At 51.3% G+C, this 26782-nt stretch overlaps 1 protein-coding gene across 5 annotated transcripts in view; it reads right to left on the bottom strand.

The window, feature by feature from the left end:
* Positions 1 to 2039: 2039 nt before the first annotated feature.
* KLC4 (kinesin light chain 4) overlaps positions 2040 to 26782 on the bottom strand; it is a 98567-nt gene continuing 73824 nt past the window's right edge. For all 5 annotated transcript variants that reach the window (XM_073558964.1, XM_073558963.1, XM_073558961.1 and 2 more), the window contains 3 exons: positions 5702 to 5826; positions 4632 to 4689; positions 2040 to 4509 (listed from right to left, as the gene is read on the bottom strand). In XM_073558964.1, coding sequence (XP_073415065.1) covers positions 4438 to 4509; positions 4632 to 4689; positions 5702 to 5826 — 255 coding nt within the window. In that variant the 3' untranslated portion in view covers positions 2040 to 4437. The remainder of the gene's footprint in view (positions 4510 to 4631; positions 4690 to 5701; positions 5827 to 26782) is intronic.

Raw genomic sequence — 26782 nt, forward strand, 5'->3', positions numbered from 1 at the left:
AGAGGGGAGTAGTAGTGTACTGTAGTACACCAATCAGACTAAGACGGTAATACGAACAGGGATAAAGGAAAACACCAATCTTACAAATATACTCACACATAAACAACAGAGGAATGCATCAGGGAGTGGAGGATGGGGTTAAACCAAAGTAGGAGAAGGGAATTATGACACACTCAAAACCAAGCAACAGTCACAGATACAGTCATATGTAAAAGTTTGGGCACCCCTATTAATGTTAACCTTTTTTCTTTATAACAATTTTGGTTTTTGCAGCAGCTATTTCAGTTTCATATATCTAATAACTGATGGACTCAGTTATATTTCTGGATTCAAATGAGGTTTATTGTACTAACAGAAAATGTGCAATCTGCATTTAAACAAAATTTGACTGGTGCAAAAGTATGGGCACCCTTATCATTTTCTTGATTTGAACACTCCTAACTACTTTTTACTGACTTTCTGAAGCACTAAATTGGTTTTGTAACCTCATTAAGCTTTGAACTTCATAGCCAGGTGTATCAAATCATGAGGAAAGGTATTTAAAGTGGCCACTTGCAAGTAGTTCTCCTATTTGATTCTCCTATGAAGAGTGGCATCATGGGCTCCTCAAAACAACTCTCAAATGATCTGAAAGCAAAGATTATTCAACATAGCTTTTCAGGGGAAGGATACAAAAAGTTGTTTCAGAGATTTAACCTGTCAGTTTCCACTGTGAGGAACATAGTAAGGAAATGGAAGAACACAGGTACAGTTCTTGTTAAGCCCAGAAGTGGCAGGCCAAGAAAAATATCAGAAAGGCAGAGAAAAAGAATGGTGAGAACAGTCAAGGACAATCCACAGACCACCTCCAAAGACCTGCAGCATCATCTTGCTGCAGATGGTGTCACTGTGCATGATAAGGGTGCCCATACTTTTGCACCGGTCAAATTTTGTTTAAATGCAGATTGCACATTTTCTGTTAGTACAATAAACCTCATTTGAATCCAGAAATATAACTGAGTCCATCAGTTATTAGATATATGAAACTGAAATACCTGTTGCAAAAAACAAAATTGTTATAAAGAAAAAAGGTTAACATTAATAGGGGTGCCCAAACTTTTACATATGACTGTAAATCCACCAAATGCCTTCTCCAATAACCAACTGTCATGTCGGACGCTGTTCACACCACAGCGTCCGGCAGGCAGCGGTAGTTCCATCTCCGTCCACTTTAGCCTCAGTGGCGCCGGCTTGATTTTACTCAGGTTATCTTGGGTTAATCTAGCTGGAAATCAGGTGGGATGTTGGGCCACGCCCACGGTCTTTAAATAGTCGTGCTGGCCTGTGGGCGTCGCCGATTATAGCTTGTGTTTTGTGCCAAGTGGTTCCGGTCTGGAGTGGAGGTGTTGGAGAGAGAAATTCATAGCTGGTGTCGTATGATCCGTTGTTGCCTTTTCGCCTTCCTATATTTGTGCTTTGTTTTGCCCTGTTCACATTATAGTATTGTCCTGTGTGGTTGCGGCGCGGTGTGGTTTGAGTTCTCCCTTTCTGTCATTACTGTGTGGGTTTTGGTGGTTTGGCAACTCACTGGGTGGAGGGTGGAGGGTTCAGCTTAGGGCTGAGCAGGAGATAAGGAGAGGCTGGAGGCTCAGGCATTTGCACCTTTAGCAAAAACCCTGGGTTGAGGGTCAGACAGGGTTTTCCCTAGTTTGAGGGACTCCGCAGGGGCCCGGGTTTTGTCAGCCTCCTTCGACCTAAGCCTCGCATAACATTAACAGCCTCCAGCCATGCAGCATAAGCCAACTCTGACAATGAGTGCTAGCCAGGGCCCAGATTACATAGGAGATAGGCTAACAGTCCATAGCGAGAGCCTTAATGCAGGAAAGCTTCCAGGAGCTCTCAACTGAGCAGATCAAGCACTGCACTGTTTAATATGAAGGTGAAGTGCTTCTACTTAGTGCAGGAGGAGAAATCAGACGCTGCCGTCTACTGGCTCCTCTCTGTCGCGGTAACCACGTGACAAGGTCTCCATCAAAAGGTAATAATTAGGAAGCAATGAACAGGTTTCAAAGTATTTTATTTTCCTGAGATAAAATCCAAATTGCATCACATGAAGGGGGAGGCAACAAAACCCCCAGCATTACAGCAAGAAAAGCACTTAATAGAGTGACTCCTCTGGGAGAAGCTGGGAACATTAGACAGGAGCAGACACAAAGTAAAAGGAGCTGAACTGTCAGTAATCAGAGAATTATTGCAGCGCAGGTCCAGGAGTCACATCCTGAAGGCGCCTCTGATGGCCACAGAAGCGTGAAGTTTCATGCATAAAGATGATAGGATCATGCATCATGATGGGAGTGCAGCAAACGATGAGAGGTCAACAACAGGGTGGAAGCAGAGTATCTATTAATAAAGTGCTATTTATCCCAACAGACTAGATCTCAGAACAAATTCTCCATGACCGAGACGACATAAAAATCCCTCCACCAAGTGACACTGGAGAGTCATCCATCCTGATGATCTTTCCTCCTGGTGCACAGCCATCTAATATGAGGAGCTCTCCACTGAAACATACCCAAGATAACCTACCCCTAATCTCACCCTCCAATGGCGGCATGAAAAGCAAAGGGTCCTGTGACGGTGGCTGCAGTATGGGAACTTCCTCAAAGCAGGGAAAGGAAGCTGTGCTCTGGTAATTTAGGGAATGATAGGAGTTTGTGTAACTTTTGTATCATAGGGCATAGTGATTGGGCAGTAGATTTATTCCAAGAAGATAGGGCACAGTAATATGGTAGTGTTATTCCATAAAGATAGGTAGCAGTAATGGGAGTTGTGTTAGTCTGTGATGATAGGGCAAGTGATTGGGGCAGTAGATCTATTCTGTGATGATAATCCACAGTAATGGGGTAGTATTATGTGGGCAGCACGGTGGATCAGTGGTCCTGAGTTCGAATCCCACCAAGGACCCTAAGGAGTTTGTATGTTTTTCCCGTGTTTGCGTGGGTTTCCTCCCACATTCCAAAGACATACTGATAGGGAATTTAGATTGTGAGCCCCATTGGGGACAGTGATGATAATGTGTGCAAACTGTAAAGCGCTGCGGAATATGTTAGCGCTATATAAAAATAAAGATTATTATTATGTGATGAGAAGGCACAGTACTGGGGGTAGTGTTATTCCATGTTATGATAATCCACAGTAATGGGGTAGTGTTATTCTGTGATAGGGCACAGTGATGGGGGTAGTGTTATTCTGTGATAGGGCACAGTGATGGGGTAGTGTTATTCTGTGATAGGGCACAGTGATGGGGGTAGTGTTATTCTGTGATAGGGCACAGTGATGGGGGTAGTGTTATTCTGTGATAGGGCACAGTGATGGGGGTAGTGATATTCTGTGATAGGGCACAGTGATGGGGGTAGTGTTATTCTGTGATAGGGCACAGTGATGGGGGTAGTGTTATTCTGTGATAGGGCACAGTGATGGGGTAGTGTTATTCTGTGATAGGGCACAGTGATGGGGGTAGTGTTATTCTGTGATAGGGCACAGTGATGGGGTAGTGTTATTCTGTAATGATAGGACACAGCGATGGGGCAGTTGATCTAAGATTATAGGGCACAGTAATGGGAATAGTGTTATTCCATGATGATTGGGTACAGTAATGATGTAGTGTTACTCCATGATGATAGGGTATAATAATAGGGGTATTATTCTGTGATGACAGGGCACAGTGATGGGGGTAGTGTTAATGCGCGATGATATGCTAAAGCAATGGGGATAGTATTATTTCATGATCATAGGGTAGAGTAATGGGGGTATTATTATTCCATGATGATAAGGTACAGAAATAGGGTATTATTCCATGATGATGGGGTACAGTAATGGGGGTAGTATCACTCCACGATGATGGGGTACGTTAATGAGTGTCGTATTATTCCATGATGAAAGGGAACAGTATAGGGCACAGTCATGGTAGTAGTATTATTCCATGATGATAGGCACAGTAATGAGAGTGCCGCTGTTCCATGAGAGGGTACTGTAATGGGGTAGTATTATAATGTGATAACGGGGCAGTGATGGGGTCAGTAGATTTATTCTGTGATGAGAGGGTGATGCATGCAGTAGTGTCCCTTCACTATTATATGGCTTCATTTGGGGGCTGCAGTATAGAGCTGTGATGTACTCTTAGAGAGCATGTCCATTAGGCCAGCTGTCCTGGTTTATTATATTAGGGCAGGATGATGAGAATTGTAGTGGTGTGGCTATTTTCATGAACTGGAGTGATTCTGGGGTCACTGGGTCAGGAGGCCTCGGTCTTTGGGAGCTATAAAACTCCGCAGTCATCTAAATGCTATAATCTGATGTGCATTCATCCACCTCATTGGGGGCTTTTATTATTGGACTATATTACAGGCTGGGTGAGAGCAATATGTTCTGTATTCTGGGGGCATCGGGTTCTCAGCATTAGCTGTGCGATGACAGATCTATGTTACTGGCGCTCAATCCTCGGGATTCAGAGAGAAGATTCTGAGAGACCTGAAAACAAAAAGAGGATTTATCATGTACCTCACAAAGGAAAGTCCAGAAAAGAGATCGGACGTACGCTCTGGTAGCAGACATGGTGGGACAGTGTGGAGACACCACAGGGCACTACTTACACGGAAAGTCTCATCGCTGGATTTGTTTAGATAGTTCAGGGAGGCTGCGCGCTTCATACTGCAAGAAAACAGAGGAGATCTGTGACTGAACGCAACAAAAACGAGCAGAGTATATTCTGCAGTGCCCTGCTATACCTGTGTGATGTGCACGTGGTACTGCGCCTGCACATGAAGTGCATGTGCTACTGTGCCTGAGCGTGATTGTGCACGTGGTGCAATGCCTGTGTGTGATGAGCATATGGTACTGTGCCTGCATGTGCTACTGTGCCTGAGTGTGATGTGCACATGGTACTGTGCCTGCACGTGAAGTGCATGTGCTACTGTGCCTGTGTGTTATGTGCACGTCGTGCAATGCCTGTGTGTGATGAGCACGTGATGCAGTGCCCGTGTGTTATGTGCACGTGGTACTGTGCCTGTGTGTGATGTGCATTTGGTACTATACCTGTGTGATGAGCATGTGGTACTGTGCCTGCATGTGAAGTGCATGTGCTACTGTGCCTGAGTGAGATGTGCACGTGGTACTGTGCCTGCACGTGAAGTGCATGTGCTACTGTGCCTGCGTGTTATGTGCACGTGGTACTGTGCCTGCACGTGAAGTGCATGTGCTACTGTGCCTGTGTGTGATGAGGACGTGGTGCAATGCCTGTGTGTGATGTGCAGGTGGTACTGTGCCTGCACGTGAAGTGCATGTGCTACTGTGCCTGCGTGTTATGTGCACGTGGTGCAATGCCTGTGTGTTAGGTGCACGTGGTACTGTGCCCGTGTGATGTGCACGTGGTACTGCGCCTGCACTTGAAGTGCATGTGCTACTGTGCCTGTGTGTGATGTGCACATGGTACTAAACCTGTGAGCAAGCGGTGCATGTGGTACTAAGTGAGCAGAAGGTGTGATACTGAGCATGCAGTGCGCGTAGTATAGAGAACAAGGTACTAATTGTGCGGTTTTGGTCCCTGAGCGGGTGGCATTGAGCACATGACAAGAGTGCTGTGCGTGGCCCTGAGCGGGGGGGTGTCACCCCACCTGATCCTTCCTCACAATGGCTTTGTATCACATTGTGACGTGGTAATTACTTTGTGTTTCTTGGTTCCGGAGGAGTCGTCCCTTGTAGCTTCTTCACCAGCATTTCACTGCTCCTCCGTAAGACATCACGGATCTTACCGAGAGACCCCGAGCGTCGGAGCGTTCCACTGCCATCCTGTAAGAAAAACACATTGACACCACGCGCATCGCTGCCATCTTGTAACATCAGACGTCTGACACGAAGTGATTCTCTGTCGTCCTGTAACTTCATACATCTGACACCAAGAGCATCGCTGTCACCATGGAAAGTCACACATCTGACACCACGCGCATCGCTGCCGTCCTGTACCATCACTCATCTGACACCACACGCATCGCTGCCGTCCTGTAACATCACACATCTGACCACGCGCACCGCTCCCGTCCTGTAACATCACACATCTGACACCACATGCACCGCTCCCGTCCTGTACCATCACTCATCTGACATCACGCGCACCGCTCTCGTCCTGTACCATCACTCATCTGAAGCAACGCGCATCGCTCCCGTCCTGTACCATCACACATCTGACACCACGCGCATCGCTCCCGTCCTGTACCCTCACACATCTGACACCTCGCGCATCGCTCCCGTCCTGTACCCTCACACATCTGACACCACGCACACCGCTCCGGTCCTGTACCCTCACACATCTGACACCTCGCGCATCGCTCCCGTCCTGTACCATCACTCATCTGACACCACGCGCTTCGCTCTCGTCCTGTACCATCACTCATCGGACACCACGCGCATGGCTCCGGTCCTGTACCATCACTCATCTGACAACACGCGCACCGCTCCCGTCCTGTACCATCACACATCTGACACCACGTGCATCGCTCCGGTCCTGTACCATCACTCATCTGACACCACGCGCACCGCTCCCGTCCTGTAATATGACACATCTGACACCACGCGCATCGCTCCCGTCCTGTACCATCACTCATCTGACACCACGTGCACCGCTCCCGTCCTGTAACATCACACATCTGACACCACGCGCATCTCTCCCGTACTGTACCATCACTCATCTGACACCACGTGCATCGCTCCGATCCTGTACCATCACACATCTGACACCACGCGCATCTCTTCCGTCCTGTACCATCACTCATCTGACACCACGCGCACGGCTCCCATCCTGTACCATCACACATCTGACACCACACGCATCGCTCCGGTCCTGTACCATCACTCATCTCACACCACGCGCACCGCTCTCGTCCTGCACCATCACTCATCTGAAGCAACGCGCATCGCTCCCGTCCTGTACCATCACACATCTGACACCACGCGCATCTCTCCCGTCCTGTACCATCACACATCTGACACCACGCGCATCTCTCCCGTACTGTACCATCACTCATCTGACACCACGTGCATCGCTCCGATCCTGTACCATCACACATCTGACACCACGCGCATCTCTTCCGTCCTGTACCATCACTCATCTGACACCACGCGCACGGCTCCCATCCTGTACCATCACACATCTGACACCACACGCATCGCTCCGGTCCTGTACCATCACTCATCTCACACCACGCGCACCGCTCTCGTCCTGTACCATCACTCATCTGAAGCAACGCGCATCGCTCCCGTCCTGTACCATCACACATCTGACACCACGCGCACCGCTCCCGTCCTGTAATATGACACATCTGACACCACGCGCATCGCTCCCATCCTGTACTATCACTCATCTGACACCACGTGCACCGCTCCTGTCCTGTACCATCACACATCTGACACCACGCGCATCGCTCCCGTCCTATACCATCACTCATCTGACACCACGCGCATCGCTCCCGTCCTGTAACATCACACATCTGACACCACGCGCATCTCTCCCGTCTTGTACCATCACTCATCTGACACCACGCGCATCGATCCCGTCCTGTAACATCACACATCTGACACCAAGTGCATCGCTGTCACCATGGAACGTAACACATCTGACATCACGCACACTGCTCCCGTCCTGTACCATCAACTCATCTGACACCACGCGCTTCGCTCCCGTCCTGTACCATCACTCATCAGACACCACGCGCATGGCTCCGGTCCTGTACCATCACTCAATCTGGCACCGCTCCCGTCCAGTACAATCACACATCTGACACCACGCGCATCGCTCCGGTCCTGTACCATCACTCATCTGACACCACGCGCACTGCTCCCGTCCTGTAATATGACACATCTGACACCACGCGCATCGCTCCTGTCCTGTACCATCACTCATCTGACACCACGCGCACCGCTCCCATCCTGTAACATCACACATCTGACACCACACGCATCTCTCCCATCCTGTACCATCACACATCTGACACCACGTGCACGGCTCCCGTCCTGTTACATCACACATCTAACACCACGCGCATCGCTCCGGTCCTGTACCATCACACATCTGACACCACGCGCATCGCTCCGGTCCTGTACCATTACTCATAGGACACCACGCGCATCGCTCCAGTCCTGTACCATTACTCATCTGACACCACGCGCACGGCTCCCGTACTGTTATATGACACATCTGACACCACGAGCATCGCTCCGATCCTGTAACATCACACATCTGACACCAAGTGCATCGATCCCGTCCTGTACCATCACTCATCTGACACCACGCGCATCGATCCTGTCCTGTACCATCACTCATCTGACACCACGCGCATCGATCCCGTCCTGTACCATCACTCATCTGACACCACACGCATCGCTGCCGTCCTGTAACATCACACATCTGACACCAAGTGCATCGCTGTCACCATGGACCGTCACACATCTGACACGACGCGCATCGTTCCCGTCCTGTACCATCACTCATCTGACACCACGCGCATCGCTCCCGTCCTGTAACATCACACATCTGACACCACGCGCATCGCTCCCGTCCTGTAACATCACACATCTGACACCAAGTGCATCGCTGTTACCATGGAACGTCACACATCTGACACCACGCGCATCGTTCCCGTCCTGTACCATAACTCATCTGACACCACGCGCATCGCTCCCGTCCTGTAACATCACACATCTGACACCAAGTGCATCGCTGTCACCATGGAACGTCACACATGTGACACGACGCGCATCGTTCCGGTCCTGTACCATCACTCATCTGACACCACGCGCATCGCTCCCGTCCTGTACCATAACTCATCTGACACCACGCGCATCGCTCCCGTCCTGTAACATCACACATCTGACACCAAGTGCATCGCTGTCACCATGGAACGTCACACATCTGACACCACGCGCATCGTTCCCGTCCTGTACCATAACTCATCTGACACCACGCGCACCGCTCCCGTCCTGTAACATCACACATCTGACACCAAGCGCACCGCTCCCGTCCTGTACCATCACTCATCTGACATCACGCGCACCGCTCCCGTCCTGCACCATCACTCATCTCACACCACGCGCACCGCTCTCGTCCTGTACCATCACACATCTGACACCACGCACATCGATCCCGTCCTGTAACATCACTCATCTGACATAGAATCATAGAATCGTAGAGTTGGAAGGGACCTCCTGGGCCATCTGGTCCAACCCCCTGCTCAAAGCTGGATTTGCTAAATCATCCCAGTCAGATGTCTGTCCAGCCTCTGTTTGAAGACTTCCATTGAAGGAGAACTCGCCACTTCTCGTGGCAGCCTGTTCCACTCATTGATCACTCTGTCAAAAAGTTTTTTCTAATATCTAATCTGTGTCTCCTCCCATTCAGTTTCATCCCATTGCTTCTAGTCTTTCCTTGTGCAAATGAGAATAAAGTTGATCCTTCTACAATGTGACAGCCCTTTAGATATTTGTAGACAGCTATTAAGTCTCCTCTCAGTCTTCTCTTTTGCAAACTAAACATTCCCAAATCCTGCAACCTTTCCTCATAAGACAGGGTTTGCAGACCGTTCACCATTCTGGTCGCTCTTTTCTGAACTTGCTCCAGTTTGTTGATGTCTTTTTTAAAATGTGGTGCCCAAAACTGGACACAATATTCCAGATGAGGTCTGACCAAAGAGGAGTAGAGGGAAATAATGACTTCACGTGATCTAGACTGTATGCTTCTGTTAATACATCCTAGAATTGCATTTGCCTTTTTGCTGCTGCATCACACTGTTGACTCATATTCAGTCTGTGATCTATTAGCATACCCAAGTCTTTTTCACATGTGCTGTCACTTAGCCCTATTCCTCCCATTCTGTATATGCTTTTTTCATTTTTATTGCCCAGATGTAGTACTTTGCATTTCTCCCTGTTAAAAACCATTCTGTTAGTTGCTGCCCACTTCCCCAGTTTATTTAAATCTTTTTGAATCCCCTCTCTCTCTTCTCTAGTATTAGCTATCCCTCCTAGCTTTGTGTCATCAGCAAATTTAATCAGTTTACCCTCAATTCCTTCATCTAAATAGTTGATAAAGATGTTGAACAATACAGGGCCCAGGACAGAGCCCTGCGGTACCCCACTTGAGACATTCTTCCAACTGGATGTGCAGCCATTTACGACCACTCTTTGGGTCCGATCACTAAGCCAGTTATGAATCCACCTTACAGTTGCCTTGTCCATTCCATACTTAGTCATTTTTTCAATAAGGATTGTATGAGAGACTTTGTCAAATGCTTTGCTGAAGTCAAGATATACTATATCTACAGCATTTCCTTGATCCACCCAATCAGTGATACCATCATAGAAAGAAATTAAGTTAGTCTGACATGACTTTTTAGTTACAAACCCATGCTGACTCTGTTTAATCACTTCATTCTTATCCAGGTACTGACATACATGTTGTTTAATAATTTGTTCAAAGATCTTTCCTGGTATAGAAGTCAGACTCACCGGCCTATAGTTGCCTGGGTCCACCTTCTTCCCCTTTTTGAAGATAGGAACAACATTTGCTCTTCTCCAGTCTTCTGGCACTTCTCCTGTTCTCCAAGAATTTTCAAAGATTATGGAGAGGGGTTCAAAAATTTCTTCTGCTATCTCCTTCAGTACTCTGGGGTGTAATTCATCTGGACCTGGAGACTTGAATTCATTTAGGTTAGCTAAGTGTTTCCTCACTATCTTTCTGTTTATAGATATCCTGGAATCTTCTATTCCCTTAATAGGATAGTGAAGAACAGTTGATGTTACATTTCCTTTCTGAGAGAAAACAGATGCAAAATAGGAATTTAAAAGTTCAGCCTTCTCAACATCTTGTCTTACCATTTCATTATTTTCATCCTGTAAAAATCCTATAGCATCTTTGACTTTTCTTTTACTTTTGACATATCCCCAAAATCCTTTATTATTGCTTTTGACATCTCTTGCAAGCCTCAATTCATTTTCAGCTTCAGCTAATCTGATTTGTGCCCTGCAGGTTCTGCAGACAGCATTATATTTTTCTTTAGATATGCCTCCCTCTTTCCATTCTATAAACATTTATTTCTTCCTTTTTAGCATGTGTTTAAGTTCTGTGTTCATCCATCCTGGTTTCCTTAAATGCTTCCTATTCTTCCCTCTTTTCGGAATTGTTAACAACTGTGCTTTGAGAATTTCATTTTTCAAGAGTTCCCATCCTTCCTGGACATTTTTGTCTTTAAGGATATCCAGCCATTGGATCCCTCCAATTCTCTTTCTGAATCCCTTAAAATCTGCCTTTCTGAAATCTAACCTTGACGTCTGAGTCTTCACAGGTCTTCCTCCTCTAGTTATCCAAAATTCTAAAATAGCATGGTCGCTACCTCCTAGGGTCCCAGCCACTTTTACCTCCTCAACCATTTCCTCCCTGTTTATAAGGATTAGATCCAAGGTAGCAATTCCCCTTGTTTTCTCCCTTAACTTTTGGAAGATAAAGTTGTCAGCAAGACATCAACGCGCATCGATCCCGTCCTGTAACATCACTCATCTGACACCACGCGCATCGATCCCGTCCTGTAACATCACTCATCTGACATCAACGCGCATCGATCCCGTCCTGTAACATCACTCATCTGGCACCACGCGCATCGATCCCGTCCTGTAACATCACACATCTGACACCAAGTGCATCGCTGTCACCATGGAACGTCACACATCTGACACCACGCGCATCGCTCCCGTCCTGTACCATCACTCATCTGACACCACGCGCACCGCTCCCGTCCTGTAACATCACACATCTGACACCACGCGCATCGCTCCCGTCCTGTACCATCACTCATCTGACACCACGCGCATCGCTCCCGTCCTGTACCATCACTCATCTGACACCACGCACACCGCTCCCGTCCTGTAACATCACACATCTGACCACGCGCTTCGCTCCCGTCCTGTAACATCAAACATCTGACACCACGCGCATCGCTCCCGTCCTGCACCATCACACATCTGACACCACGTGCACCGCTCCCGTCCTGCACCATCACACATGTGACACCACGCGCATCGCTCCCGTCCTGCACCATCACTCATCTGACACCACGCGCATCGCTCCCGTCCTGTACCATCACTCATCTGACACCACGCACACCGCTCCCGTCCTGTACCATCACACATCTGACACCACGCGCATCGCTCCTGTCCTGTAACATCACACATCTGACACCAAATGCATAGCTCCAGTCCTGTAACATCACACATCTGACACCACGCGTGTGAAGATCTAGAGTTGTGGGTGTTAGTAATCACCTAGGCAGGTTAACGATGCAACAAGTTTTATTTGTATCCATACAAGCATTTCAGTAAGTCCAGGTAGATGACCCCAAAGTAATGCCCCCAGTCCACGAGATCAGCAACAAATCAGTAAAAATAGTCCATGGGATAATTCCTAGGGGAATATAGATCTCACGACCGAAGCCCGAGAACTTAGTTCCAAGTTCGATAGTCCATTCATGGGTTCCAGGAGCGGCCTTAACTCTGCTCTTTTCGCTTCTGATCCCCAGACACAACTGCACTCCCCCATCAAGTCTCTCAACTCTACGCCCAACCCCTTAACCAATGTACAATGAATTCACAGCCAGTGAAGTCTCCGGCCAGCCTGCAGTGGTGTGAACCCAAGTGGCCCCCCAGCCGAGAGAAAGGCACATATTCCCCCACCAGATAAGGTCATTGCATGTAAATACAACATAACTTGAGGTAATTAGTCATCTGTACTGGGAAAGTATTTCAGTTCCTCACATTCCTCCCCCACTTTTCCAGCACGGCAAGTATTGGGCTCCATTTCATGAAATTGACTATCCTTCTTCTGACGACAATTACCAGAGTTCGTGGCTTCCTCAGTTTGTCTCGATAGTCTATCATCATTGCCGTGGTCTCTCCCACACTGGTGGGAGGTTATTCGGCATGTCGAGGTCTTCTGATGCAGCGGGAATTAGTCCTTGGCTTCGGGTTGCGACACTGGTCCAGTGGCACACCAACCCTGCTCCTAAGTTGTTGCACAGCAACACATCCACAGGTAGGTGTCGCACTACCCCCACATCCACCATTCCCTTGCTGTGTCCCCAGTCTAAATGTAGTCGGGCTGTCCGAATGTTCAGAGATTCTCCTCCAGCTACATGGACTCGAATGTGCCCGGCATTCCCTGGCGAAGTGTCCCCTGCGTCCGCAGTTATGGCAGCTTAATCCACCTCGCCCTGAGGTGGGCCGTACTTGGGGTTTTGGGGGACCTCCCCCCCTTTTCTCGCTCACAGCATTCCAGTCCCATTGCAGTACACTGTTCACAGGATGGAAATGCTGATGACGTGGACCCGAATGGGCCCGGCATTCCCTGGCGAAGTGTCCCATGCGTCCACAGCTATGGCAGCTTAATCCCACTCGCCCTGATGCTGGCCGTACTTGGGGTTTTTGGAGACCTCCCCCTCTTTGTAGAGTATGAAATCCTCGCAGTTCCTCCTCCCGCTGGACCATGGGTCTCACTGGCCTCTCGGGAAGCCCCTGTTCCCGACTTGCCGGAGCTGTTCTCCCACACCACCCTGGACGATTGGCAGACCAATCATAAGCCAAACTTGCAGCCTCCTCCAGACTCCGTGGTTTTCTATCCGCCACCCATTCCTTTATGTCACGTGGGAGCTTGGACATAAATTGCTCCCGCATGAATATATCCAAGACATGTTCAGTTTCCCGAGCTCCCAGTCCTTCGATCCACCGAGCACATGCTGTACGTAATGTGTTGGAAAACTCCCGGTGCGTATGTGCATTGGGCTTTTCAGTCTCCCGAAACTTACTCCGGTAGGTTTCAGGTGTGACGGCATACCTCTCCAGTAATGCGCTGCGAATGGTAGCGTAACACCTCTGATCCCCAGAAGACAAGTTATTAAAAGCTTCACTGGCTTTCCCGGTCAGGCCAACACTCAAAAATCTCGGCCAGTACTCAATGGACACCTCATGAATACCCGTGGTGTCTTCATTAAACTGTGGTATGTCCCCGGTACCTCAAAGATGCGGGTCCCTCTCTCCCGTTATCCACTGTCATCTGCGCAGAGGGTGGTGGGGTTACGGCTACATGGACACCCAGATATTCGCTTATCACAGCCGCCCATTCTCTTTCTGTGACCCGCTCTCCTAGCGCAGCCAGCACCCGCCCCAACTCGGTCAATCGATCCTCTGCCATCGGAATGATTGCCCGCGGCTGTTGTCCCTCCACTGGGCTGTCCTCTTCTACATCTGGACTGATCTCCTCCTGTGGGTGTTCTCGATCCCACTCATCCAAGCGCTGAATTAGGGAAATCCGGTTGTCCGCCATCGATCACTCCAGCTCTCTCCCAGAGCACAGGGCTCTCAGCTGCTCCTACTTGAGTCTCTTGTAGATGGAGTCTGCCATCTCTTCTGCCAAGTCACCATCAGTAACTTTCTCTGTTACGCTGTTCAGAGATAGGTGATCCCACTGATGCCACCACTTGTGAAGATCTAGAGTTGTGGGTGTTAGTAATCACCTAGGCAGGTTAACGATGCAACAAGTTTTATTTGTATCCATACAAGCATTTCAGTAAGTCCAGGTAGATGACCCCAAAGTAATGCCCCCAGTCCACGGGATCAGCAACAAGTCAGTAAAAATAGTCCATGGGATAATTCCTAGGGGAATATAGATCTCACGACCGAAGCCCGAGAACTTAGTTCCAAGTTCGATAGTCCATTCATGGGTTCCAGGAGCGGCCTTAACTCTGCTCTTTTCGCTTCAGATCCCCAGACACAACTGCTCTCCCCCATCAAGTCTCTCAACTCTACGCCCAACCCCTTAACCAATGTAGAATGAATTCACAGCCAGTGAAGTCTCCGGCCAGTCTGCAGTGGTGTGAACCCAAGTGGCCCCCCTGCCGAGAGAAAGACACCACGCGCATCGCTCCGGTCCTGTACCATCACTCATCTGACACCACGCGCATCGCTCCGGTCCTGTACCATCACTCAACTGACACCACGCGCATCGCTCCCGTCCTGTACAATCACTCAACTGACACCACGCGCATCGATCCCGTCCTGTAACATCACACATCTGACACCAAGTGCATCGCTGTCACCATGGAACGTCACACATCTGACACCACGCGCATCGCTCCCGTCCTGTACCATCACTCATCTGACACCACGCGCATCGCTCCCGTCCTGCACCATCACACATCTGACACCACGCGCATCGCTCCCGTCCTGCACCATCACACATCTGACACCACGCGCATCGCTCCCGTCCTGCACCATCACACATCTGACACCACGCGCACCGCTCCCGTCCTGCACCATCACTCATCTGACACCACGCGCATCGCTCCCGTTCTGTACCATCACTCAACTGACACCACGCACACCGCTCCCGTCCTGTAACATCACACATCTGACCACGCGCTTCGCTCCCACCCTGTACCATCACTCATCTGACACCACGTGCATCGCTCCCGTCCTGTACCATCACACATCTGACACCACGCGCATCGCTCCCATCCTGTAACATCACACATCTGACACCACGCGCATCGCTCCCGTCCTGTACCATCACTCATCTGACACCACGCGCATCGCTCCCGTCCTGTACCATCACACATCTGACACCACGCGCATCGCTCCCGTCCTGTACCATCACACATCTGACACCACGCGCATCGCTCCCGTCCTGTACCATCACACATCTGACACCACGCGCATCGCTCCCGTCCTGTACATCACACATCTGACACCACGCGCATCGCTCCCGTCCTGCACCATCACACATCTGACACCAAGTGCATCGCTGTCACCATGGAACGTCACACATCTGACACCACGCGCATCGCTCCCGTCCTGTACCATCACTCATCTGACACCACGCGCACCGCTCCCGTCCTGTAACATCACACATCTGACACCACGCGCACCGCTCCCGTCCTGTACCATCACTCATCTGACACCACGCGCACCGCTCCCGTCCTGTAACATCACACATCTGACACCACGCGCATCGCTCCCGTCCTGCACCATCACACATCTGACACCACGCGCACCGCTCCCGTCCTGCACCATCACTCATCTGACACCACGCGCATCGCTCCCGTTCTGTACCATCACTCAACTGACACCACGCACACCGCTCCCGTCCTGTAACATCACACATCTGACCACGCGCTTCGCTCCCACCCTGTACCATCACTCATCTGACACCACGCGCATCGCTCCCGTCCTGTACCATCACTCAACTGACACCACGCGCATCGATCCCGTCCTGTAACATCACACATCTGACACCACGGGCATCGCTCCCGTCCTGTACCATCACTCAACTGACACCACGCGCATGGCTCCGCTCCTGTACCATCACTCAATCTGGCACCGCTCCCGTCCTGTACCATCACTCATCTGACACCACGCGCACCGCTCCCGTCCTGATACATCACACATCTGACACCACGCGCATCGCTCCCATCCTGTAACATCACACATCTGACACCACGCGCATCGCTCCCGTCCTGCACCATCACACATCTGACACCAAGTGCATCGCTGTCACCATGGAACGTCACACATCTGACACCACGCGCATCGCTCCCGTCCTGTACCATCACTCATCTGACACCACGCGCACCGCTCCTGTCCTGTAACATCACACATCTGACACCACGCGCACCGCTCACGTCCTGTACCATCACTCATCTGACACCACGCGCACCGCTCCCGTCCTGTAACATCACACATCTGACACCACGCGCATCGCTCCCGTCCTGCACCATCACACATCTGACACCACGCGCACCGCTCCCGTCCTGCACCATCACTCATCTGACACCACGCGCATCGCTCCCGTTCTGTACCATCACTCAACTGACACCACGCACACCGCTCCCGTCCTGTAACATCACACATCTGACCACGCACTTCGCTCCCACCCTGTACCATCACTCATCTGACACCACGCGCATCGCTCCCGTCCTGTACCATCACTCAACTGACACCACGCGCATCGATCCCGTCCTGTAACATCACACATCTGACACCACGGGCATCGCTCCCGTCCTGTACCATCACTCAACTGACACCACGCGCATGGCTCCGCTCCTGTACCATCACTCAATCTGGCACCGCTCCCGTCCTGTACCATCACTCATCTGACACCACGCGCACCGCTCCCGTCCTGATACATCACACATCTGACACCACGCGCATCGCTCCCATCCTGTAACATCACACATCTGACACCACGCGCATCGCTCCCGTCCTGTACCATCACTCATCTGACACCACGCGCATCGCTCCCGTCCTGTACCATCACACATCTGACACCACGCGCATCGCTCCCGTCCTTTACCATCACACATCTGACACCACGCGCATCGCTCCCGTCCTGTACCATCACTCATCTGACACCACGCGCACCGCTCCCGTACTGTACCATCACTCATCTGACACCACGCGCATCGCTCCCGTCCTGTAACATTACTCATCTGACACCACGCGCATCGCTCCCGTCCTGTACCATCACTCATCTAACAGAAATCTTCGGCACTCAAAAAACTGAAAATTTATTCAAACAAAAGGTAACACCAAAACTGTTCCGAGCCATGTGAAGAGAGATTTTTCATCGATGGTTCAGCACCTAGTTGCCTTTTATAGATGTGTCTGTATACAAGCATATACGACGATATAATAAATCAAGAAATAATGAACAAAACATATTATATAGACACACGGAGTCCAAGAAAACAATCATTCGCCGCCATGTTCCCCTTCTAAGACATAACCTTGTTTACATCCAGGAATCCACTCCTGACATCATCATTCCCTCTTCTGTAATCCACACCTGTTCTGCTGGAGCGCATGCGCCATCTCCTTGCACAGAGCAGGCTAAGCCGCGAGTCGTGATTTGGGTGCTTTCAGACACCTTTGGTTATTTCCGGCCGGTGCATGCGCAGACCAGTTCTCCCTTTGTCGGTCGGAGCGACACCGGAAACAATTGTTTTCACTTCCTTCGGGGACATATAAATCACGGACACATGCGGGTTACCACAGAGGCACCAGGGAATACTCCTTCCTCGCACTTGGTGACCCCACACCGGACAGGTAAAGGACGACCTTTCTTCATAATATTCAGACACTTGACATCTACTTTCTTATATTGGCATTGTACTACATAATGATACACAATCCTAAGGTGCCTCTCTCCAGACCGTGCTCCTGGCTGTGACGACGGGTTATACGCACAGGTCCTGGGTGGTGATAGTGTTCCGATTCCCAGGTGTCTACATCACGTTCCTCTCTAGTAGACCTTCTCCTGTCTCTACCCTCACGCGTACCCACCGCCGCCGCGCCTCTCTTCTCTACCCTTGCGCGTACCCACTGCGCCCCAGCCCCCCCTCTTCTCTACCCTCGCACGTACCCACCGCGCCCCACCCCTCTTCTCTACCCTCGCACGTGCCCACCGCGGCCCACCCCTCTTCTCTACCCTCGCGCGTACCCACCGCACCCCACCCCCCTTCTCTACCCTCGCGCGTAACCAACCGGCCCCCCTCATCTCTCTACCCTCGCGCGTACAGAATGCTGGAGATAAGACCCCGATGGCGGTGGCCACATCTCATAGGGGAAAAATGGGGTGACAGCAGTTTTTTCTTGGACTCAGTATATATATATATATATATATATATATATATATATATATATATATATATATATATATATAATATATTTTGTTCATTATTTCTTGATTTATTATGATATCATCGTATATGCTTGTATGCAGACACATCTTGAAAAAGGCAACTAGACGAAAATCATCTGTATTCTCACTAGTCTGCACAGTTTTGGTGTTACCTTTTGTTTGAATAAATTTTCAGTGTTTTAAGCGCTGAAGATTTCTATTTCCCACCAAAACTCAGAGCACCAGTATGATTTACAGCGAGCCCCCCATAATTACAGCTATCACACATCTGGCACCCCGCGTATCTCTGCCGCCATATAACTTCACACATCTGACACCCCGCGCATCTCTGCCGCCATATAACCTCACATCTGACTCCCCGCGCATCTCTGCCGCCATATAACCTCACATCTGACTCCCCGCGCATCTCTGCCGCCATATAACCTCACATCTGACTCCCCGCATATCTCAGCAGCCATATATCGCACATCTGACACCCCGCGCATCTCTGCCGCCATATATCGCACATCTGACACCCCGCGTATCTCTGCCGCCATATAACCTCACATCTGACACCCCGCGTATCTCTGCCGCCATATATCGCACATCTCACACCCCGCGTATTTCTGCCGCCATATATCGCACATCTGACACCCTGCGTAATCTGACGCCATATAACCTCACATCTGACACCCCGCGTATCTCTGCTGCCATATATCGCACATCTGACACCCGGCGCATCTCTGCCGCCATATAACCTCACATCTGACTCCCCGCATATCTCTGCCGCCATATAACCTCACATCTGACTCCCCGCGTATCTCTGCCGCCATATAACCTCACATATGACTCCCCGCGTATCTCTGCCGCCATATAACCTCACACGACACCCCGCGTAACTCTGCCGACATATAACCTCACACATCTGGCACCCTTCGTATCTCTGCCGCCATATAACCTCACATATGACACCCCGCGTATCTCTGCTGTCATATATCGCACATCTGACACCCCGCGCATCTCTGCCGCCATATAACCTCACATCTGACTCCCCGCGTATCTCTGCCTCCATATAACCTCACATCTGACACCCCGCGTATCTCTGCCGCCATATATCGCACATCTGACACCCCGCGCATCTCTGCCGCCAAATAACCTCGCACATCTGACACCCCGCGCATCTCTGCCGCCAAATAACCTCACACATCTGGCACCCTTCGTATCTCTGCCGCCATATAACCTCAAATCTGACACCCCGCGCATCTCTGCCGCCATATATCGCACATCTGACACCCCGCGTATCTCTGCCGTCATATATCGCACATCTGACACCCCGCGTATCTCTGCTGCCATATATCGCACATCTGACACCCCGCGCATCTCTGCCGCCATATAACTTCACACATCTGGCACCCTGCGTATCTCTGCCGCCATATAACCTCACATGACACCCCGCGTATCTCTGCCGCCATATATCGCACATCTGACACCCCGCGCATCTCTGTTGCCAAATAACCTCACACATCTGGCACCCTTCGTATCTCTGCCGCCATATAACCTCACATCTGACTCCCCGCATATCTCTGCCGCCATATAACCTCACATCTGACTCCCCGCGTATCTCTGCCGCCATATAACCTCACATATGACTCCCCGCGTATCTCTGCCGCCATATAACCTCACATCTGACTCCCCGCATATCTCTGCCGCCATATAACCTCACACGACACCCCGCGTAACTCTGCCGACATATAACCTCACACATCTGGCACCCTTCGTATCTCTGCCACCATATAACCTCACACATCTGATACCCTGCGTCTCTCTGCCGCCATATATTGCACATCTGACACCCTGCGTATCTCTGCCGCCATATATCGCGCATCTGACACCCCGCGTATCTCTGCCGCCATATATCGCGCATCTGACACCCCGCGTATCTCTGCCGCCATATATCGCACATCTGACACCCCGTGTATCTCTGCCGCCATATATCGCACATCTGACTCCCCGCGTATCTCTGCCGCCATATATTGCACATCTGACACCCCGCGTATCTCTGCTGCCATATATCGCACATCTGACACCCCGCGCATCTCTGCCGCCATATAACTTCACACATCTGGCACCCCGCGTATCTCTGCCGCCATATATCGCACATCTGACACCCTGCGTATCTCTGCCGCCATATAACCTCACATATGACACCCCGCGTATCTCTGCTGTCATATATCGCACATCTGACACCCCGCGCATCTCTGCCGCCATATAACCTCACATCTGACTCCCCGCGTATCTCTGCCGCCATATAACCTCACATCTGACACCCCGCGTATCTCTGCCGCCATATATCGCACATCTGACACCCCGCGCATCTCTGCCGCCAAATAACCTCGCACATCTGACACCCCGCGCATCTCTGCCGCCAAATAACCTCACACATCTGGCACCCTTCGTATCTCTGCCGCCATATAACCTCACATCTGACACCCCGCGCATCTCTGCCGCCATATATCGCACATCTGACACCCCGCGTATCTCTGCCGTCATATATCGCACATCTGACACCCCGCATATCTCTGCTGCCATATATCGCACATCTGACACCCCGCGCATCTCTGCCGCCATATAACTTCACACATCTGGCACCCCGCGTATATCTGCCGCCATATATCGCACATCTGACACCCTGCGTATCTCTGCCGCCATATAACCTCACATGACACCCCGCGTATCTCTGCCGCCATATATCGCACATCTGACACCCCGCGCATCTCTGTTGCCAAATAACCTCACACATCTGGCACCCTTCGTATCTCTGCCACCATATAACCTCACACATCTGATACCCTGCGTAACTCTGCCGCCATATATCGCACATCTGACACCCAGTGCATCTCTGCCGCCATATAACCTCACATATCTGGCACCCCGCATAGCTCTACCGCCATATATCGCACATCTGACACCTCGCGCATCTCTGCCGCCATATAACCTCACACATGACACCCCGCGTAACTCTGCCGCCATATAACCTCACACATCTGGCACCCTTCGTATCTCTGCCACCATATAACCGCACACATCTGATACCCTGTGTCTCTCTGCCGCCATATATTGCACATCTGACACCCTGCGTATCTCTGCCGCCATATATCGCACATCTGACACCCCGCGTATCTCTGCAGCCATATATCGCACATCTGACACCCCGTGTATCTCTGCCGCCATATATCGCACATCTGACTCCCCGCGTATCTCTGCCACCATATATCGCACATCTGACTCCCCGCGTATATCTGCCGCCATATATCGCACATCTGACACCCCGCGTATCTCTGCCGCCATATAACTTCACACATCTGGCACCCTGCGTATCTCTGCCACCATATAACCTCACTTATGACACCCCGCGTATCTCTGCCGCCATATATCTCACATCTGACACCCTGCGTATCTGACGCCATATAACCTCACACATCTGACACCCCGCGTATCTCTGCCACCATATAACCTCACATCTGACACCCCGCGTATCTCTGCCGCCATATAACCTCACATATGACACCCCGCGCGTCTCTGCCGCCATATAACCTCACATATGACACCCCGCGTGTCTCTGCCGCCATATAACCTCACATATGACACCCCGCGCATCTCTGCCGCCATGTAACCTCACATATGACACCCCGCGTATCTCTGCCGCCATATATCGCACATCTGACACCCCACGTATCTCTGCCGCCATATATCGCACATCTGACACCCCGCGTATCTCTGCCGCCATATAACGTCACACATCTGACACCCCTCGCATCTCTGCCGCCATATATCGCACATCTGACACCCCGCGCATCTCTGCCGCCATATATCGCACATCTGACACCCCGCGTATCTCTGCCGCCATATAACCTCACACATGACACCCCGCGTATCTCTGCCGCCATATAACCTCACACATCTGATACCCTGCGTCTCTCTGCTGCCATATATTGCACATCTGACACCCTGCGTATCTCTGCCGCCATATATCGCACATCTCACACCACGCGCATCTCTGCCACCAAATAACCTCACACATCTGGCACCCTTCGTATCTCTGCCACCATATAACCTCACACATCTGATACCCTGCGTCTCTCTGCCGCCATATATCGCACATCTGACACCCCGCGCATCTCTGCCGCTATATATCGCACATCTGACACCCCGCGTATCTCTGCCGCCATATATCGCACATCTGACACCCCGTGTATCTCTGCCGCCATATATCGCACATCTGACTCCCCGCGTATCTCTGCCGCCATATATCGCACATCTGACACCCTGCGTATCTCTGCCGTCATATATCGCACATCTGACACCCTGCGTATCTCTGCCGTCATATATCGCACATCTGACACCCCGCATATCTCTGCTGCCATATATCGCACATCTGACACCCCGCGCATCTCTGCCGCCATATAACTTCACACATCTGGCACCCCGCGTATCTCTGCCGCTATATATCGCACATCTGACACCCTGCGTATCTCTGCCGCCATATAACCTCACATATGACACCCCGCGTATCTCTGCCGCCATATATCGCACATCTGATACCCTGCGTATCTGACGCCATATAACCTCACACATCTGGCACCCCGCGTATCTCTGCTGCCATATATCGCACATCTGACTCCCCGCGCATCTCTGCCGCCATATAATATCACACATCTGACACCCCACGTATCTCTGCCGCCATATAACATCACACATCTGGCACCCAGCGTATCTCTGCCGCCATATATCACATCACTGCTGTCAGGTAACATCACACATCCGACACTGCACGTATCACAGCTGTTTGGTAACATCACACATCCGACACCCCACGCATCACAGCTGTCTGGTAACATCACACGTCCGACACCCCACGCATCACAGCTGTCTGGTAACAGCACACGTCCGACACCCCACGCATCACAGCTGTCTGGTAACAGCACACGTCCGACACCCCACGTATCACAGCTGTCTGGTAACATCACACAGCCGACACCCCACGTATCACAGCTGTCTGGTAACATCACACATCCGACACCCCACGCATCACAGCTGTCTGGTAACATCACACAGCCGACACCCCACGCATCACAGCTGTCTGGTAACATCACACAGCCGACACCCCACGCATCACTGCTATCTGGTAACATCACACGTCCGACACCCCACGCATCACAGCTGTCTGGTAACATCACACGTCCGACACCCCACGCATCACAGCTGTCTGGTAACATCACACGTCCGACACCCCACGCATCACAGCTGTCTGGTAACATCACACGTCCGACACCCCACGCATCACAGCTGTCTGGTAACATCACACGTCCGACACCCCTCGTATCACTGCTGTCTGGTAACATCACACGTCCGACACCCCACGTATCACTGCTGTCTGGTAACATCACACAGACGACACCCCACGTATCACACATCCGACACCCCACACATCACAGCTGTCTGGTAACATCACACGTCCGACACCCCACGCATCACAGCTGTCTGGTAACATCACACAGCCGACACCCCACGTATCACTGCTGTCTGGTAACATCACACGTCCGACACCCCACGCATCACTGCTGTCTGGTAACATCACACAGCCGACACCCCACGTATCACAGCTGTCTGGTAACATCACACGTCCGACATCCCACGCATCACTGCTGTCTGGTAACATCACACAGCCGACACCCCACGCATCACAGCTGTCTGGTAACATCACACATCCGACACCCCACGCATCACAGCTGTCTGGTAACATCACACAGCCGACACCCCACGAATCACTGCTGTCTGGTAACATCACACATCCGACACCCCACGTATCACTGCTGTCTGGTAACATCACACAGCCGACACCCCACGAATCACTGCTGTCTGGTAACATCACACATCCGACACCCCACGTATCACTGCTGTCTGGTAACATCACACAGCCGACACCCCACGTATCACACATCCGACACCCCACACATCACAGCTGTCTGGTAACATCACACGTCCGACACCCCACGCATCACAGCTGTCTGGTAACATCACACGTCCGACACCCCACGTATCACAGCTGTCTGGTAACATCACACGTCCGACACCCCACGCATCACAGCTGTCTGGTAACATCACACGTCCGACACCCCACGCATCACAGCTGTCTGGTAACATCACACGTCCGACACCCCACGTATCACAGCTGTCTGGTAACATCACACGTCCGACACCCCATGTATCACAGCTGTCTGGTAACATCACACGTCCGACACCTCACGTATCACTGCTGTCGGGTAACATCACACGTCCGACACCCCACGTATCACTGCTGTCTGGTAACATCACACGTCCGACACCCCACGCATCACTGCTGTCTGGTAACATCACACAGCCGACACCCCACGTATCACAGCTGTCGGGTAACATCACACGTCCGACACCCCACGTATCACAGCTGTCGGGTAACATCACACGTCCGACACCCCACGTATCACAGCTGTCTGGTAACATCACACAGCCGACACCCCACGTATCACTGCTGTCTGGTAACATCACACATACGACACCCCACGTATCACACATCCGACACCCCACGTATCACAGCTGTCTGGTAACATCACACGTCCGACACCCCACGCATCACTGCTGTCTGGTAACATCACACGTCCGACACCCCACGTATCATAGCTGTCTGGTAACATCACACAGCCGACACCCCACGTATCACAGCTGTCGGGTAACATCACACGTCCGACACCCCACGCATCACTGCTGTCTGGTAACATCACACAGCCGACACCCCACGTATCACAGCTGTCGGGTAACATCACACGTCCGACACCCCACGTATCACTGCTGTCGGGTAACATCACACGTCCGACACTCCACGTATCACTGCTGTCTGGTAACATCACACAGCCGACACCCCACGTATCACAGCTGTCGGGTAACATCACACGTCCGACACCCCACGTATCACAGCTGTCGGGTAACATCACACGTCCGACACCCCACGTATCACAGCTGTCGGGTAACATCACACGTCCGACACCCCACGTATCACAGCTGTCGGGTAACATCACACAGCCGACACCCCACGTATCATAGCTGTCGGGTAACATCACACAGCCGACACCCCACGTATCACAGCTGTCGGGTAACATCACACGTCCGACACCCCACGTATCACTGCTGTCTGGTAACATCACACATCCGACACCCCACGTATCACTGCTGTCTGGTAACATCACACAGCCGACACCCCACGTATCACTGATGTCTGGTAACATCACACGTCCGACATCCCACGCATCACTGCTGTCTGGTAACATCACACGTCCGACATCCCACGCATCACAGCTGTCTGGTAACATCACACATCCGACACCCCACGCATCACAGCTGTCTGGTAACATCACACAGCCGACACCCCACGCATCACAGCTGTCTGGTAACATCACACATCCGACACCCCACGCATCACAGCTGTCTGGTAACATCACACATCCGACACCCCACGCATCACAGCTGTCTGGTAACATCACACAGCCGACACCCCACGCATCACAGCTGTCTGGTAACATCACACAGCCGACACCCCACGTATCACTGATGTCTGGTAACATCACACGTCCGACATCCCACGCATCACTGCTGTCTGGTAACATCACACGTCCGACATCCCACGCATCACAGCTGTCTGGTAACATCACACATCCGACACCCCACGCATCACAGCTGTCTGGTAACATCACACAGCCGACACCCCACGTATCACTGCTGTCTGGTAACATCACACATCCGACACCCCACGTATCACTGCTGTCTGGTAACATCACACAACCGACACCCCACGCATCACTGCTGTCCAGTAACATCACACATCTGACACCCCACGCATCCCAGCTGTCTGGTAACATCACAGCCGACACCCCACGTATCACAGCTGTCCGGTAACATCACACGTCCGACACCCCACGTATCACAGCTGTCTGGTAACATCACACA

The sequence above is a fragment of the Dendrobates tinctorius genome, unplaced genomic scaffold, assembly GCF_039654945.1.
Source record: "Dendrobates tinctorius isolate UK_male_01 unplaced genomic scaffold, ASM3965494v1 ptg000264l, whole genome shotgun sequence".
Lineage (NCBI taxonomy): Eukaryota > Metazoa > Chordata > Amphibia > Anura > Dendrobatidae > Dendrobates > Dendrobates tinctorius.